This window comes from Podarcis vaucheri, assembly GCF_965113315.1.
Source record: "Podarcis vaucheri genome assembly, chromosome: Z".
Classification (NCBI taxonomy): Eukaryota; Metazoa; Chordata; class Lepidosauria; order Squamata; family Lacertidae; genus Podarcis; species Podarcis vaucheri.
This window is the reverse complement of record NC_138758.1, coordinates 21,675,855-21,694,758: the sequence shown is the minus strand read 5'-3', so window position 1 is coordinate 21,694,758 and position 18,904 is coordinate 21,675,855. Positions and strand designations below refer to the sequence as shown.

The following is an 18,904-nucleotide window of genomic DNA, read 5'->3' as shown; positions in this document are numbered from 1 at the left end:
AAGATCTACCAAAGAGAGCCAGCCAAAAAAGGCATACAGGATTAAACAACAGGGTGCTTCTGAGCACATTCTGAGCCAACACATTTGTTTTTCATACTAAAACTGAAGTGAGCGCACAATCCTTTCACACACAATGCCACTCCTGGTTAGCTTTCTGCAATGCAACAGCCTAACTTGGGGTGTCATTTTGTCATTGCTATAGTTAAAATAGTTGCTGAAACTCTACCTGATCTACTGAAAAGTCACTCTGGGGTCTACTAGTAGATACTGATCTACTTTCTGCCGCCCCCTGCTTTATGTGGGTACTGGGACGTTGCCTTGGTTCTCCAGTATTGGTGCTATAGCAACAAGCCACGTGACACAAATGTCATGATACTGCTTTGGGTAAGGGTAGGAAAAGTGCAAGACCACAGGAACATAGGAAGCTGAGTCAAACAATATGGTCTCTCTGGTTCAGATTGTGTACTCTGGTTGGCAAAAGCTATCCAGGTTTCAGACAAGTGTGTTTTCCCAGCCCTACCCAGAAAAACTGGTGATTGAATCTCTGGCTGTATGCAAAGCCTGTGATTTTAATGGTACTACCTAAAATAGGTACAGTTTTTTAAAGTGTATCATGCATTCTCTAGTTGTAACCTTTATAAACAGGCAAGACACTGGAAATCGGGGGACTGAGGCTGAGAGAGAATGGTTTGTCTAAGGCAGCCTTTCCCAGCTTGGCATCCTCTGACTTGGAGGCACCAGGAATCAAGTCTGGGACTTTCTGCATGCAAGGAAGGTGCTCTTTCCCACAAAGTCCTGTTCTTCCTTCTGGGTACAAGCTTGTACACGCTCTAATACGCTAGGGCACCAGCTATTTTTGTATTTGAAGAAAAGCAAGAGGTTTCCTGGCCAGGCCAGCACATTCTGTCCCACCTGTGTTCTTTCTCCATATGAGTCACCAGTTGAGCATACCTTTGCTTAAGCTGATCCGTAAGATTCAGGCTGCATTTGAAGTGTTGTACATCCACGTGAAGAAAAAGTAAAGCAATTTATCAAAGTCATGCCAGTCATAAAACACACATGCTTCTTTTAATTTTTCTTGCTATTTGCACTCTGCTTTGAAGCCACTGTGTTAACCAGAAGTGAGTGAGGTTTTTCATCGCAAGCCTGATGAGCACTCCAAGCTTTGAGAGTGATAAAAAAAAAATGGCGGACTTCCTTCTTTTAGTCTCCAGAAGCCATTCTGACTAGATTTTCTTTGTCAAATCTAAAGAGATGCCAGCCTTCTTCAGTGGAAAGGTCTGAAGCACCACGCCTCATATAGTACTCTATAGATGGCTTGTTCCAAACAACAACAAGGAAATGCATGCAGCTGCAGTTGGTTTCGATTGCTATCTGAAAAGTAAGCACAGGCAATAGCATTTGGGGAAAGAAGAGAGGGGTGTCCAGTGCTGGTAGCCATTTATTGCCTTTCCCTCTATGCCAGGCACATCCAAGCTTAAGTTGCCTCCGATCTACCAACAAGTATCAAAAACTAGCAGTGCTCTACCACCCTCCAAAGCCAGATAGATAGATAGATAGATAGATAGATAGATAGATAGATAGATAGATCTTTATTTCATAGATACAGTAGTTATGTTTGGATATCATTATGGCAGATTCAAATAGTTACTAGATGGAGAAGTAACTAAACAAGTGAGAAAATTCAAACTATATTTTTATATTAGTTTGCACAGATCTGAGGAGCCAGCTTCTCTCTCTCTCTCTCTCTCTCTCTCTCTCTCTCTCTCTCTCTGTGTGTGTGTGTGTGTGAACTCTTTCCCTTCCGGGTTGCTCCATGATTCTTCCTTCCCTGCTTTCTCCCTCTCCCTCTCCCTCTCCCCCTCCCTCCCTCCCTTCTTCAGGCAGCATCCATTCCACTGCCAGCACTCGGCACAGCGGGAAGGATAACAAGCCAGGGCACTCTCTTTCTCTCCCTCTCTTTCTCTCCCTCAGGCAGCATCCCATCCCACCCCACCACCAGTGCTCAGTGCAGCAGGAAGGATAGCAAGCTGGCAGCATATGCACACACCAGCTCTCCCTCGGAGGCGGCAGGGCAGCATCTCCCTCAAGTCCCCCCAGGAGCACAGCAATCAACCTGCGATCGACCATAATCAGTCTCAGGTTCCACCAGTCGATCGCGATCAATGTGTTGTACATGCCCACTCTATGCCATTTATTGCCTTTCCCTGTATGCATTCCCTCTAAGCCATGAGGTTGGTAGCCATCACTACTTCTTGTGGGAGTTGCTTTTTTAAACCATTTATATTTAAGCTGCCAGTTAATCTTGTTGCTTGAAATTATTACTGTAGCAAATGCAGAAACAAAACTTGGAGTAAAAGAAAACACAGTTACTTGGCTTTCTTTGCAAGAAGCACTGCATTCACGGATTGCACAGAAAGATGTAGGACTATAATACCAGCATCTAAAGTTCTGAATCTAAACTGGGACAACTTAAAGCTCTTTGCTGTTCTCACGTTCTTGGGCATTTTTAAGCATTAATCCAAGATCAGAGATTTGGATATAAGTCATTAATTAGTCACTAATTTGTTAAGAATTCGTATAAAACCTTTTAGCTGGCAAAATGCTTTTCTGGTTCAGAGCCAGTTGATATGTACAGTAGCTGTGATGGTACATTGCACACCCACCATTTAATTTCTCCTTGTTTTATTTAAAGATGCCTATAATTGTTTTCATTTCCACTCACAAATGTCTCAAAGCAACTTACACATCCATAAAATGCACAAAGCTTACAAACAGTTAAAAACAATGCATCAGGAAATTTTATCAAAAAAGTGCTCATGCAACAATATTAAAAGGATGATTTCTGAACATCACAAACAGGTAAGAAATCATACTATAGTATGATCCCAATCATAAACACTCAAGAAGACTTAAAATCCAATCTGTTTTTTGAGGTAAATTCTAGTCTAGTTTGTAACTTCCACATTTTTCAAACCTGTAACTCTTCCCTCTTTTTCTACCTAGTCTCCCTTCCCAAACTCAGGAAGTTGATTAGGATTGCCATTCTGGAAGAGGATATTGTGTCACAGCTGGAGAACTAAGCTGAGTCACCAGTTGGAATGCAAGTAAAAACTTCATTCATACAAATGATGCGATGGTTAAAACTGTTGGTACCCCTTCAGACTACAAGTGAGGATTACCATATTTTTTGCACCACAACACTCACTTTTTTCCTCCTAAAAAGTAAGGGGAAATGTCTGTGAGTGTTATGGAGGGAATGCCTACGGGTTGCATGCCTACGGATTTTCCTCCTCTAAAAACTACTGTATGTGCGTGTTATGGTCGGGTGCGTGTTATAGAGCGAAAAATACGGTACATGGTTCAGTGTATTTTCATACTGAAAGCTTCCCCACACATAGAAAGCTAGCACAACAGTGAGAGTGTTCAGCTATAACTCTTCCCCCTGACATCTAGTTTTATATATGCAAAATTCTGATTTTATTTATTAGTACAGAGGGATTAGGAAAGTATTGAGTTAGAAGGGATTTCAAAGGTCACTTAGTGTAGTCCCCTTCATGCCAATGCAGTAAATCCACTGCTACACCATTCTTGATAGGTGGCTGTTTTCTGTTTAGTAACCTCTAAAGACAAGTTTACTTCCTTCCTAGGGAGTCTGTTCCATAGAACAATTTTGCTGCTTCTTCTTCTTCATAATAATAATAATAATAATTTATTATTATTAATCTGGGCGGCTTCCAATAAAACACTAAAATACAATAACCTATATAACATTCCTTCAGATATTTGAAGATGCCTATCCTCCAGATTTAAGCCCAACTTACAGAACATGGTTTGCAGACCCCTCACCATCTTTGGGAGGAGATGCCATGGCTCAGTGGCAGAGCATACACTTTGCATGCAGAAGGTTCCCCTTTCACCCTCTGGCATTTCCAAGTAAGTCTGGGATTGCCCCTATCTGAAAGCCTGGAGAGCTGCCAATGATAAGATTTGGTAGAAGGCAGGTTTTCTGTGTTGCTGTATTGCTCTCTGTTCCAGACTATCACTATGCTGCAATGTCCAGAGCTAGATGCAGCACTCCAGGTGAGGTGAATTTCTTCAGAGTGGAAGAAATTATTACAATCTACATATATTTTTGCTGGTGCATTAGCCCCTTTTTTAGCCTCTGCATTCTGCTATTAACTCACATTTTACCTTGTGTTCTGTTAGAAATTTCAGGAACTTTTCGTGTGTGTTCCTGCATATGCAAGCCCCTACCTGCAGTCTGAAGCGTGAAACGGTTGTATCAACAGTTTTTACAATCACATCTGTTGCTTGTGTGAATGAGATTAGAGGTTCTAACCACTGATACCCTGTTGATCCTCTCTTTTGCTTCTTGATTCTCACAGCTGACTTAAATAATGAAACCAGGTCTGGGGAACTGGTAGCCCTCCAGATGCTGTTGGACTCCAGCTTCCATCATCCTCAGCCAGAATGAGCAATAAGGGTGATGGGAGTTGTAGTCCAGCAACATTTGGAGGGCACCAGGCTAGAGAAGACTCTCAGTCAAATTTAATATGTCAGCAGCTTTTTGACTAAAGTAGATTTAAGTCTGTACTGTTGAATATACAGCTTACAAAGTAAATACATACAAGTAAATAGAAGACAGGAAAACATAACTTGCCTGGCTTAATCTTTTTAAAAGTTCTGTTCCAATGCCCCAACCTGCCAAAACACAGTTCAGAAAAACCTCAGATGACAAAACTTGCAACATACCCATGTGAAAAATTTGCCTGCTTTGACAATATGCTATTTTATCTTCTTTGCCATGAGCCATGAACAAAATAGGAACATTTACAGGTAAAATCTAATGCATTATCCTATACACATACAAAAAGTTTAATTTCTTTGAAATTGCAAAGAAGCCTGTAAATTTTTACCTCTATATTCATCCATAACGTAGAAGTCTTCTAAGTACAACAGCTTGCCAATCCAAGGGTCATAAGTATAGTAATACATAGCAAACCCTACAATGTCGGTATCTGGTGAGACACAAAACAGCTATTGTAAGGAAATAACCACTATTGTGTAAAGCTGTCAATCAGCTAGAGAATTATGAATTAGTTAATCATCTTAGACTGTATCCAACTAATTTCTACTCAGAGTGCACACATTTGTTTTAGTTTAGCAATAATCATTAATTTCCACAGGTGTAACTAACATTAGGTGTAACTAACACGCGGGTGGCGCTGTGGGTAAAAGCCTCAGCGCCTAGGGCTTGCCGATCGAAAGGTCGGCAGTTCGAATCCCCGCGGCGGGGTGCGCTCCCGCTGCTCGGTCCCAGCGCCTGCCAACCTAGCAGTTCGAAAGCACCCCCGGGTGCAAGTAGATAAATAGGTACCGCTTACCAGCGGGAAGGTAAACGGCGTTCCGTGTGCTGCGCTGGCTCGCCAGATGCAGCTTTGTCACGCTGGCCACGTGACCCGGAAATGTCTCCGGACAGCGCTGGCCCCCGGCCTATAGATGTGAGATGGGCGCACAAACCCCAGAGTCTGTCAAGACTGGCCCGTTCAGGCAGGGGTACCTTTACCTTTACCTTTAACTAACATTAGATACTACACCTTCCTTCTAAATGATCACTTCAACATAAATAGACCAGAATTTTACTGAATTTGGTAATGGCACCTTTTGTAAGAAGTATTAAATTTGCATTTTTGAAAAAAAAAAAAAAATTCTTTTGTCATGGCCTTCCAAAGGAGCCAGGGGAGCAAACAAAACCATGTGAAGTTATTTTTTAAGCAAATCAAATTTCCTCAATATAAAAGGGCTTACTGTTTAATACAACGAAAGGAAAGAGAACCACACTGCTATAAGGAAAAAGCCACTTCAATGTTTTTTTAATTAAAAACATTTTCAGTAACAAAGCCAAAATAGTCCCACACCAACATAATGATGCAATTGTGCCTCAGAAGCCCCATTAGTAATTCTGTCTTCCCCCTGAGCATACAGAGATTTTCTCCTTTCCTTTGTTGTCAGTGGTCCCACTTTGCCACCAATTTATTACTTATTTATTTTATTTACTACATTTATATACCACCTTTTTCTCCATGGAGCTCCTCCTCCTCCCCACCACCCCTATGAAGTAGTACTGGCCAAAGGTCACCCAGGGAGCTTAATAACTGAGTGGGAATTTGAAGCAGGACATGGTCTGGCACCCTAACCACTATACCACACTGGCTCCAATCCTCTCTGCACTCAGTACCTGAGTTGGCTATTAGAGCAGCAAAGGCTGGTTTGTTTGAGTAGGTGGGGGCATTGCCCCTCCAACCTCTGTCTACCTTCCTCTAGCGTCCTCATGTCTACCTTCTTAACTGCAGCTAGACCAGGTTGTACCACTGCCTCTCAACTTCCCCCTCCTTAGTCCCATTGTTGCCCTTGTAGAACTCAGCAGCCAGGAGGATGGAGACATAGCAAATTTATTTCACTCTCTCTGTCATTGGCTGTGGCTCTACCTGTTGTTTACTCTGGTGCCACCTTCTGTTGGCCTCCCTGCCTTCCACACTACCAGTCCCAATGGACACTAACCATCACTGTACAGTGGTACCTCGGGTTACATACGCTTCAGGTTACATACGCTTCAGGTTACAGACTCCATTAACCCAGAAATAGTATATTGGGTTAAGAACTTTGCTTCAGGATGAGAACAGAAATCGTGCGGCGGCAGCGCAGCAGCAGCAGGAGGCCCCATTAGCTAAAGTGGTACCTCAGGTTAAGAACAGTTTCAGCTTAAGAATGGACCTCCGGAACGAATTAAGTATGTAACCAGAGGTACCACTGTATTAGATGCAGTGATATCATCTTGGTGGGTGGAAAGAAAAATAAGAGCCTATATTGCACTTGTCCTTTCCCCCCTAGAGAGCATTTTAATAGCTCAGACATAGGGAAGGATAGGGGAAACTGTGTGAGAGGTTAATTACCTCCCTCTCCCAGCACTACTGCGCTAAGCCAAATACCACCTCCCCAACCACTGACTAAGCTCTAAAAAAAGGCTAGGATCAAAGGGCTCACATTTTAGGTTCATGTAAATATCTTCATATTCTTGGTGGGAGGTGTTAATTTCGTTTTTGTTGCACAGTTGACCCATTCTCCCTCCCATCAGGATATGCCAAGAATTGCTTTTGAAATATTTATTAGATTCAAAACACCATTTGCCATCCAGCAGGGTGGTATATAATACATCTGTGACTAACAGAACACAAATCTAAAAGACTCTTTTGGATTGTGAAGCTATTGCCAGACCTTTAATGTTTAGCTGATTTTTTAAAAAAAGTTTTTTGAATTCTCCAAGCAATTAAAAGGATCGAGGCTGTCATCTTTTAGGACACACTATGTACCTCTTGGTCAAATGGCAGGAGGTTCAACAACATGCGCTGAAACTCATTTAAAATTGCATAAAGTATTTTGAGGGAAGTAGCAATCCTTTGTTGACAAGCAATTCCAAAACAAAGTTGAATATTCTCCACACTTTAAATGTCAAGGAGTGCAAGTTACATGTTTTAGGTCCTGGATAACAGGAGGGTTCTTGTGGGGAGATATTTATTATTGCCTTTCACGTGAGTCTGCGATTTACAAACATAAAAATGAAAAACAGTTTCGAAAAGAATAGGAAAAATCCAACTAAATACAGGCTTGCAAACAATACAAAGTGAACATTTAAATCAGAAACCTTTCTCTTGAAATGTAGAAGCTTGTCAAAGCAATAATTTCTTTTATTTCCCCCAAAAGTAAAGTGGGTCCATGATTTACCCTTAATTTACCTGCGCAATCAGAACCTCTGGCACACAGCAGAAAAATAGATGGAGAGCAGGGGAAACCCACCACAGAAAGAGCCCTCCATTTTGCTTATCTGACTCTGGGAACTTCCCAGCATAAAACCCACATAAGTGGTGGGCTCACTATATCCCAATAGGGATGCTGTTCCACAGAGCAGGAGCACTGCCAATGAAAACCCTGCTCTGAGTTGTTGGGTTAAGTTAGCTATATTGAATTGTATTCTGTCGGTGGGTTCATGCTGCTGCCTTGTTGGGCTGTGTATGTGATAAAGGGGAGCCATGCTGAAGTGAAGGCATCCTCTTCTATTTCTCCCCATGTCAGTTTCAGTCTACTGGTTAGCTTTTCTAGTAAGGCTGTTTCCCATACTACTTGATACCAGTGTTATTCCGGACAGGTCCCTCCAGTGTCTGGCTATGTTGTTTCTGGCTGCTGAGAGTAGGTGGGATATGAGCTCTTTATAGGGTAAGTGGGCATTGTTATCTTGGAAGATATTCAGTAGGGCGTGACTTCTAGTACCTGTTTAGTTATTTTGCTTATTTCTTGTATGACTGTTGTCCAGAAGACTTGTATTTGGGGGCATTCCCATCACATGTGGAGGTATGAGCCTGTGGAGCATTGCTAGCATTTTGGTGAGGTTCCTGGGTGTATCAGTGCCAGTTTCTGTGGTGTTGGGTACCATCTGTAAGTGAGTTTCAGAGTGAGTTCTTCTTGCTGATATGGATTTAAAGGGAGGTTTAGACCACATTCTAGTCAATTGGGTGGGGTTAATTTCACAGCCTATGTCGTTTTTTGATTATGTGAAGAGGGTTTGTGGGGCTTTGGAGCAGTGTTTTGTATAGATATCATCCCCTTGCTATGTCCTGTTGTTGTTAGGAGAAGACTTTTGAAGGTGGTCAAGGGCCTAGTGGCTGCTGATTTTACTGCTGGGTTGTTTAAGGTGTGTAGTTGGTGGTGTGTTAGCCAGGATATTTATCTTGTATTTCTTGTGTCAATATGGGTTTGTTATTTTTGTAGAAGTCTGCTATGTGATATAGGCCTTTGGTTTGCCAGGTTTATATCTGGAGATTTTGTGCTGCATGGTGGAATAGTGGGTGGTAAGCCAGGGGGATTAGTGGGCATGGGGTTGGGGACAGTTTGCCAACTTCTTCTTTCTATGTAAGCATGGTCTGTGTCAGGCTTCCTCAAACTCGGTCCTCCAGATGTTTTGAGACTACAATTCCCATCATCCCTGACCACTGGTCCTGCTAGCTAGGGATCATGGAAGTTGTAGGCCAAAAACATCTGGAGGGCTGAGTTTGACGAAGCCTGGTCTGTGTGAACCTGTTTAGTGTGGTGGGGATTTTCCTTAGTTTGTTTTGGAGGAAAGTATATGCTGGGGTAGGGACGTGGGTGGCGCTGTGGGTAAAACCTCAGCACCTAGGGCTTGCCGATCGCATGGTCGGCGGTTCGAATCCCTGCGGCGGGGTGAGCTCCCGTCTTTCGGTCCCAGCTCCTGCCCACCTAGCAGTTCGAAAGCACTCCTAAGTGCAAGTAGATAAATAGGTACCGCTTTCTAGCGGGAAGGTAAACGGCATTTCTGTGTGCTGTGCTGGTGCTGGCTCGCCAGAGCAGCTTCGTCACGCTGGCCACGTGACCCGGAAGTGTCTCCGGACAGCGCTGGCCCTCGGCCTCTTAAGTGAGATGGGCGCACAACCCTAGCGTCGGACACGACTGGCCCGTACAGGCAGGGGTACCTTCACCTTTATATGCTGGGGTGGGAGTGTTTTCGATTATGTCTCTCTCCAAGTTTACCCATTGTTTCTTCTCATCTTCTAGAATGTATGGGATTATATGGTTGGCGATGTAGTATAGTTCTATGTTGGAGATTCCCCATGCTCCTTCTGAGGTGGGAAGGTGCAGGTGTTTGGGGCTTGTTCTTGGCTTTTTGTGTGAGAAGATAAACAAGTGTTGTTTCTTCTGCCATTTGTGGAGTTGGGTTGGTGGAATCCAGATTGGAAGGGTTTGGAATAGATAGGTTAATTTTGGAAGGGTAATCATTTTGATCACGGCTATTATATCTGAGAGAGTGAAGTTAGTATTGCTCCATCTCGTCAGGTCTTTGTTAATTTGTCACCATAGGGGTTTATAATTGTTGAGGTTTCTGGTTATTTGTACCCCTAGGTATTTGAACTTGGTGTGGCAGAGTTTTTTCTTTGTGACATTGGTGAATTCTTTCTGGATATGGGGGAGGGGAGTGTTGAAGCACATAGCCTCAGATTTTGCAAAGTTTACTTCTAGGCCCGATACCATTGAAAATGTGTTGGGTTCTTTGGTTAAGGTAGTTGCTGTGGGGGGTGGGTCTAGTGTCATGACCATCGGGTCATCTGAAAAGAGCCCTAATTTATAGGTTTTGTCTTTTATTTCCACTGCCTTGATGTTGGGCTGCCCAGATTCGGATTGCTAGAGGTTCCAGGGCCAGGATGAATAGGAAGGGGGGCAGTGGGCATCCTTGTTTCGTGCACAATGTACTACCCATCTCCTAACATCCCTTATACCCATAGGTGGAGCAATGGATGCCAAAAATGACCTAAGTTAGTTTCTACAGACAAACACACTTTTTGATCCAGGCAGGCAGGCAAGAGGAACTCAATGCTACATTCCCTCAAAGAGGGGTATAGCTAGGGTGGGATTTGCTATGGTGAGAGTACCAAAGTTCAGATAGGGAGGCTTAGAAGGTTGCAGTTGAACTGGGAGCCTCAGCATTGCCAGTGATGAGGCTCTCCAAATGTCATTGGACCCCTCACCCACATCAAGCCCATTCAGCATATCCAGAAGTGATAAAGTTGTAGTCCAGCAACTTCTGGAGGCCCACAGGTTCCCCACCCCAACCCACCTAGACCCTATTATCTTCTGAGGTCCTTCTCTGGGTACCCCCACCAGATGCAGTCCAGTGGGTAGCTTCTTGAGGTGGAGCATTTTCAGTGTTGGCACTCATTCTATGGGATACCTAGTTATACAAATAAATGATAACTTTGTTTTCTTGAAAGCTTACCCTGCATTGCATCATCCTTATTTGCTTCTGCTATTAAACACTGGAAGAAAGGACGTGATCCGAAACCATCTCGAAGCAAATCTGAAATGTTTAGATAGTTGAATAAAGCACTAAAATATAGTCCCAAGATAAAAGAAGATTCATAATAGGTAGTAGTACTAAGTAGTAGTACTTACTAGTACTAAGTAGTAGTAGTAGGGTGGGGTGGAGTGCGAGGGAGGGAGGGAGGTTTAGGGTTTGGCCTTGTTCTTGTTTTTATTATGTACCGTATTTTTTGCTCTATAAGACTCACTTTTTCCCTCCTAAAAAGTAAGGGGAAATGTGTGTGCGTCTTATGGAGCGAATGCAGGCTGTGCAGCTATCCCAGAAGCCAGAACAGCAAGAGGGATGGCTGCTTTCACTGCGCAGCGATCCCTCTTGTTGTTCCGGCTTCTGAGATTCAGAATATTTTTTTTCTTGTTTTCCTCCTCCAAAAACTAGGTGCATCTTGTGGTCTGGTGCGTCTTATAGAGTGGAAAATATGGTATTGGGGGGGTTATCTTGTATTTTTATGTTGCAAATCGCCCCGGGAGCTACAGATGAATGGCAGTATACAAATTTAATAAATAATAAAAATGAATAATGTTGCCACCAGCATCTTCTCAAAATAGAATTCTGGGCGGGTGTGGGAGAGCAGCCATGATGGACCGGAGGGTGTGAAATCAGAGGTTCACCCAAACAAATTTGTATTGTTGGGGCTCTTTTCTTTGGACAGCAACATGTGAATTGTGTTGGCAAAAATGATCAAAGGCCAAAACAGGCATTTTCACCAATATGAAGATCTGATGCAAGGCCAGACCACATGAACACCAGCCTTTTTGCTAAATCTGTTTGAACAGGGGTAGGTAGGTGCTGGTGGGTTTAAAATCCCTGCGTGTAAATAACCGGCATGTTAGGGAGATGTTAGACTAGTCTAATCTTAGCCAACCATAGCATCCTCCCAACATCTTGGAGTCCAAACCATTCAGAAGGTGTCAGGTCATTCGAGCTAGAACCATCTTCCCTCACATTAGTTTTCTGTGAGCCAAATTACACTTGAAATGTGGATTTGCACAATGTGCAAGATTTCTCTCCCCCCCCCATGCAAATTGCAGTGTGTGTGTGTGTGTGTGTGTGTGTGTTAGAAAGACAATCAAATCAGGACCATAGCAAGGATGGAAACTGGTTCAATTCCATCTCAGTTCTTGCTCTGATCCTAAAATTACCACCAGCATCCTGCCACCAGGTGATGCAAGTTGTATATAAAAATAAAGACGCCTGCCTTGAGGGGAGGCAGAAGTGAGGGAGCCCAGGCCATCAGTTGGCATAAGAGGATGTCAGTCTCCACCTGATATAATGTATTTGTTTTAGTGTTTTAAAACTGTGTGGTTCTTCACCTGAGGGACAGGGCCGAGGACTTAATCGCATGTTACGCTCTGAAGAAGGCCTGGAGGTCAAATAAATAGAAGCCTCCTAAATTTAACACAGGGACGCGGGTGGCGCTGTGGGTAAAACCTCAGCGCCTAGGGCTTGCCGATCGCATGGTCGGCGGTACGAATCCCCGCGGCGGGGTGAGCTTCCGCCTTCGGTCCCAGCTCCTGCCCACCTAGCAGTTTGAAAGCACCCTTAAGTGCAAGTAGATAAATAGGTACCACTTTATAGTGGGAAGGTAAACGGCGTTTCCGTGTGCTGCGCTGGTGCTGGCTCGCCAGAGCAGCTTCGTCACGCTGGCCACATGACCCGGAAGTGTCTCCGGACAGCGCTGGCCCCCGGCCTCTTAAGTGAGATGGGCACACAACCCTAGAGTCGGACACGACTTGCCCGTACGGGCAGGGGTACTTTACCTTTTACCTTTAAATTTAACACGCTAGGCATCTATGTTACCTGTTTCTGTTACTTTTACTGCATTAGGCATGTTTTCATAAGCAGCTAGTTCCTGCCAAGAGAAGAAACCAGAATATCACCAAAATAGCAAAGCAGACTTTAAAAACAACACTATGAAAGATTGGAATGGTGTTGTTAGTGAAGGTCAGCTCCAAGGAGAGCCTTGAGAGATTAGGCATATGCCCATCTAGTCAAGCATCCTGTTCCCAGAATTACCAATCGGATGCCCTAGAGCAGGGGTTTTCAACCAGTGTGTCTTGGCACCCTGGGGTGCCTTGGAATGATAGGGGCACCACAAGCCACACTGGCCTCTGCCCCCCCTTCCTTCCCTCCCTTCTCTGATGCCCTCTCTGTTTGTTGCAGCTGCCCTGGCTATAAGCTCCCCAGGTGAATGGTGCCTCTGCCAGGGGGTACTGGTTATACCAGGAGCTGAGGCGGACTAGGCAAGCAAGTGGGTGAGGGAACCCAGCCAGCCAGTCTACCAGCCCCTGCTGTTGGGAATGGATGGACAGGTGGGAGGCCAGACAGGCAGGCGTCACACTAACCTTTCTTGTGCTTGTGTGGAATAACTGCCTGGGAGCTGTGTCCGGTGCCAAAGGGGAGCCTTTCCACCATGCAGGCAGAAATGCTCTGAATGCCCTGAGATCTTTGGATGAAGGGTGGTATACTGATTTAATAAATGTAAATAAATGAATAAAGGAGAAGAACTTTGACATGAGTATAAGAAGAGCATGTGGCCCACCATCCTGTTCTGATAGTGCCCAACCAGATGCCTCTGGGAAGCCTACAAAAAGGACCTGGGTGCAACAATATCCTCCTACCCCCTTGTGATTCAGAGTTAGTACATAGCCGCCATGGCTGGTAGCCGTTGATTACCTTCTCTGTGAAACCAGGAGTGGTGGAAGAATTCTCACGCAAGGTTGAATATTGGTGACCCCTCCCCAACAGGGAAACTGGAACAGAGACAGAATCTGGCAAGTTTTTGGGAGGCTGGTGGCTGTGCCACCGACACAAGCAAAGTGATGGTGACAGGGATGCTTAGATTCCTTTCCAAGGTGCCATAGCTGAGCTGGGGGGGGGCTTCTGGCTCATGGACCTCATTAGCCGCAGCAACTTGCCCAAAATTTGATATCATGTATGACACCAGGTGTGTCTTTGGGCAAAGACAGGTTTGCAAACAACAACAACCGGCTAATTAGAAGCTGCGGTTGTGTCTGGTACTTGCAGACAAGGAATGGAAAACATGATGTGGGAGCCTCTGATAAAAGGCAAGTACAGGGAGAGAACAGCAAGCTCCACCCACACACCTGTACCATGAAAAGAAGGGGGAGACAGAAAATAGATGCTCTGTCACTCCCCCTCCTCCTGCCAGAGGCCACAAAGAATCACCATGAGAACGGAGTATGTTTTTCAACCCTGGGACATCTGAGCTTTTGAAATTATTCACTGGTGTAATGCAGTACAGGATCATGTTGACCTGCTTATTTTATTAGGAGCCTTACAGAGTATCAGAACAAGTCAATGGATATTTCTTAGGCAGATTTGTTCTAGGACTTCTATTTATGTATTTTTCATAATCATAATAACAACAACAACAACAACAGCTACTACTATTTTGCTCCATAAATATTTGGGCTGTAAGCAATAGACTCTGCTGTATCACATGTATACATCTCTGCTGCCCACTGCACAAACCTTCCAATAAACAAATAAAAAAGAAATATTGTTTTTTTATGTGCAAGTTTTAAAACAACAGATTGAGCTGGAAACAGGATGGAACAGATTTATGGGTGAAACCCTTCAAAGCAGAAGCTTGGATAACTGATATTAATCATTGGAATATTCCATGCCATGAGCAACAAGATGCTGCTGCTTCTCTGTGGAACTTGCTAGCAGCCTGCTTTTTGTTCTTGTTACTTGCTGCTGCTTTTTGTTTTACCAAGGAAGATATGGAGGTGCTTTCCATAACTCAGTGGCAGAACCCTGGCTTTGCAGGCAGAAGGTGCTAAATTCAATCCCCATCATCTCTAGTTTAAAGGAACTCAGATAGCTAAGCTGATAAATTGTTCTGCCACGGAGATACCGCCTACAGCAGATAGTACCAGACAATATAGGCAAGTTATAGGGAAGTAATATAACAGCAGCATCATGGGTCCCTGGAACGCAATCTGCAAGCTATATATTGTTCATTTCCTTGTGGTGGCTTGCATAAAGAATACATGATTCCTTCTTAACCACAGTTAGGTAGCTCAGGGTTCTTTCACATATTGAACAAAGCTTCAATGTCAGTGGGGCTGAAAAGTGGTGTGTGGTGGGATAGTTTCTGAGAATGCCGGGCGTTGGAACCTTCAGATCAACCTTCATCAACTTGGTGACCTCCATATGTTTTGGACTACAAATCTAGCTCTGGCTGTGCATAGTGGGAGTCCTTGTGCAAAACATTTAGAGAGCAGCAAGTTTGTACCCTTCCTCAGACAAAAATAGGGGATTTTCTCACTCCCCACTCCGTACTGACCCTCCTCAACCACCCTACATTTTTTGTATCCCACCTCTAAAGCATTTCCAATCAGAAGGAGGGCTGGTTTCACCACCACTAGACCAATGAGACACAGCACATGCACCGCACACTGTTCTAAGGAAACCCCTTAATCCCAATTTTATTTTATTCTTCGATAGATTTACAAAAAAGAAATTTGCACACAAGTAAATTTTTAGAAAGGGGCAAGATTAGAATGAACACACAAAGCATTTTATTTTATTTTTTAAGAAAAAGAAAAATCGACTCCTTGCACTCTACTCCCGCTTTCTTACTGCCCAGGGTGGTCCTGCCCTCTGCCTGCCCCTCAGAGCTGACATGTCACAAAGGGCTGCGCTTCCGCGGTGGAAGCCTCTCCTGCTCCTCCTCACATGCTTTACAGCAGCTGCCATGAGCTGCCCAAGGAAGGAAGTTGGCAGCGGCAGCCATGGAGAGGCAATGGATGCTCCCTGAAAACCGCAGCTGCCAACACTGTCATAGCGCATGGGACAAGCACTGGTTCATCTACCAATATTAAGTTTCTTCCAGAGACACTTGAAAATCTCTGGGGATCATGAGTTCAGGTTTTGGTTGACTGTTATTGTTGTATTGATTGGTTTTCTTTTCCTTAAAATAAAAATTATACGAACTTCAAAAATATACACACATTCCAGATTTTCTCTTTAAAAAAACCAAACAAAATATGCCAAAACAAACACACATCTAACTCTGGGTTGCCTCCATCATTGCAGCAGATTGGCCCCTGTTTATGGAAGCTGACAAAGTCCAAACAATATTTTTCAGGGAAGTCCCAAGGGCAGTGCCAGCACTCTTAATAAATTACGTCAGTTAGTAATCTATATCTTTCCCTAGGTCACTGGCAGAGATCAGCCCAAGACCTCTCTGTTGGTAGGAGAGATAAAATTCTTCTATATGTTGCATAATGCAACTTGTTGTGCCTGTTCCTTGGAAACAGCTCAAATAAGATAGCTTCTCTGAAAGCAACAGACCACAATTTCTGGTTCCATATTTCAAGAGGCAAATTGCTTGATTAGTTTTCCAGCTCAATATATGTTTTAATATGTACCCTGCTTTGAGACGGAGAAGGACGCACATCCAATTTTGTCTAAGAGGAACTGGTACATACCAGCTTCTAAATGTCCTGGAGCATCAGAGCTCTTTGCACGGAAAGCTACAGGTGCACCACTTGCTATCCTAAGAGCTGTTCTGTTTGCAAAATATACACCTTGCTTTAATCACTGGAATACTGGTAATGACAACAACTAAAAGGGGTAATTCAGTTTTAAAACAGGAAGATAAATAGATAAAACTGCTGACAGAATAGCATGGTTTTAAACCAGTAGAAGAGAGTGGTGGAGGGATCAGAAATAATAGAAACTGCATCCATTTTCCCCCCAAAATGCTAATTAAAGGACTGCTTTCTCTGCCTGGGGGACGCGGGTGGCGCTGTGGGTAAAACCTCAGTGCCTAGGACTTGCTCATTGTAAGGTTGGCGGTTCGAATCCCCGTGACGGGGTGAGCTCCCGTCGTTTGGTCCCAGCTCCTGCCCACCTAGCAGTTCGAAAGCACCCTTAAGTGCAAGTAGATAAATAGGCAGGTAATGGCATTTCTGTGTGCGGCGCTGGTGCTGGCTCGCCAGCTGCAGCTTCGTCACGCTGGCCACGTGACCCGGAAGTGTCTTCGGACACCGCCGGCTCCTGGCCTCTTAAGCGAGATGAGCACGCAACCTTAAAGTCGGACACGACTGGCCCGTATGGGCAGGGGTACCTTTACCCTTTTTACCTTCTCTGGCTGGCTATCTCCTTGATGGCATTTGGGCATCAAATAAAGGGCTAAATTAGATGTGATGTTAAATGTGTTATTTGACCAAATGTGCTTGTAAAAAAAAAAGGTATATGGGTGTGGGTGGAAGGCAGGAAAAGCACTCAGGATCGCATTGATCGTGGGCGAAGAGGAGGGGTTTGTCTTTCTTAGCAACCATTAACAGCACAGACCTGTGGATGTTTATTCAGAAGGAAGTCCCACCGAGTTCAATGGGGATTACCAACCACAGAGAGCCAGTGTGGTCTAGAACCTGAAAAACCAGGGTTCATAATCCCCATGAAGTTTTCTGAGCTACCTTGGGACAGCTATAGTATCTCAGCCTAACCTACATCACAGGGTGGTTGTCAGAAGAAGCATGCATGTTACCTCGAGCTTGTTAGAGGAAAGTGGGGTGGGGATATAAATTTAATGAAATGAAATGAAATAAACTTGGCTGTGCTGTAATAGCCCAGCACCGTCAACCCTCCCTGCTCCCTCAGCTGGCCCCTGGGGGAAGCCATTCCATCAGACGGCCTGACCAGGAGAGACAGGAAGCAGACCATGCTTGCTGCTGTGCTGGCAGAAGTCACACTCATTAGTGTCACCCATGGCATTACAGCCCCTAAAGACTTTTATTTTCTTGTCTGCTTTTGTGTAAAATGAACCTATTGATTTTGTAAATGGCATTGGTTTTGCATTGGGGATTATTATGTGACTGGTTGTGGTGATTTTATGTGGCTTTGCTATCTGCTGTCCTCTTTGTTTTATACAGTATTTAAAGAGTTTTCACAAATTATGTATTATTTTAATTGCCTAGTTCATAATGTTTTATAGTGGCTCCTTTCTTATAAGCCACTCTGGGATGTTCTATGATCCTAAAAATGTTTAAATCTTCCTTCCTTCCAAAATTACTGCAACCATACTTATCTGCTAGTCTAGCAGTTTATAGGATTGGACTGTGTCTCATGACAGTCCCAAGCCCAGGAGTCGCCAATGGATACAATGGCAACTTGAAGAACTCCTCAGGGTAGCCCTGGTCATCAGGTAGCAAAGGTAATTACCCTTTTCTACCTTGAGGAAAGAGTGGCAGAGTGATGTTCTTTCTCAGTTCCTCTTTCAGTGCTCAGATTAATTCTCTTGGATCCAATTTTTTACTCTGATCCAATTTTTACCCTGACATTTTGGAAGAAGGAACTGTGTGTCTTTGTGTGTTTCTCTGTTCTTGTCTTTGGGTAGGGATGGGCAGATTCAGGGGAATGGGAGAGAGATAAACAGAAAGGGAGGCACCCACACAACTCACTCAAAAATCCAAATGTGTCCAATGGCCCAAAAATCGAACTTTCCTTCCCTACAGCCTCTCTTCCCCTCCCCACCCCCGCTTACTTTGATGAGACGCAGGATTTCCGTACAGTCCCGCGGTTCTGCTGGACGAACCCGGAAGCGGTTCAGAGAGCTGCCAGACATCCTGAGAGCATGAAGCAGCAAGGATGCTGATCACTTCCCACAAGGGAGCTTGAGTGCTGCTGGGCCTCTCCTTGGGGGACTGACTTCATTCACCATCTCCAACGGCTATTGTTAGCCAAGGCACAAAAAATAAAAGGTGGGAAAAGATGTTATTCCTCCCCACCCTTCCCCACCCTGTTTTCTCCTTCCCCCTTTACATAGGTGGGGATTTGACTTCCTGCTGCTGCCCAGTTTCCATCCCACCTTGTGCTTCAGTTGGTGGTTGAGCCATTAAGCATATATGGATCATATGAAGAGTCACAATGGGATCAGTGTCACAATTCTCTACCTCCCCTAATCTCCTCCCCTTTAGTGAA

The 18,904-nt window shown here is 44.2% G+C and overlaps 1 protein-coding gene across 2 annotated transcripts; it reads right to left on the bottom strand.

Moving 5' to 3' along the window:
• Positions 1-548: 548 nt before the first annotated feature.
• Positions 549-18,809, bottom strand: SATL1 (spermidine/spermine N1-acetyl transferase like 1). 2 transcript variants are annotated; one of them, XM_082208490.1, is made up of 6 exons: positions 18,468-18,809; positions 12,746-12,797; positions 10,844-10,924; positions 4,920-5,021; positions 4,664-4,704; positions 549-981 (listed from the first exon to the last, which is right to left on the bottom strand). In XM_082208490.1, exons 1-6 carry the CDS (start codon positions 18,546-18,548, stop codon positions 958-960), a joined length of 381 nt encoding a protein of 126 aa, XP_082064616.1. In that variant the 5' UTR covers positions 18,549-18,809; the 3' UTR covers positions 549-957. The 2 variants fall into 2 exon arrangements, with proteins under 2 accessions (XP_082064616.1, XP_082064615.1); XM_082208489.1 differs by lacking the exon at positions 549-981 and adding an exon at positions 1,044-1,370 and having other exon boundaries at positions 4,660-4,704; positions 18,468-18,808.
• Between the last annotated feature and the right edge of the window lie 95 nt (positions 18,810-18,904).

What these genes read in the sequence shown, in the direction of transcription:
- SATL1 (XM_082208489.1), bottom strand. Translation starts at nt 18,548, where the DNA reads ATGTCTGGCAGCTCTCTGAACCGCTTCCGGGTTCGTCCAGCAGAACCG. An exon ending in AAATCCTGCGTCTCATCAAA is followed by an intron (nt 12,798 to 18,467) that starts GTAAGCGGGGGT and finishes TTCTCTTGGCAG; the next exon opens with GAACTAGCTGCTTATGAAAA. An exon ending in TAAGGATGATGCAATGCAGG is followed by an intron (nt 5,022 to 10,843) that starts GTAAGCTTTCAA and finishes GTGTCTCACCAG; the next exon opens with ATACCGACATTGTAGGGTTT.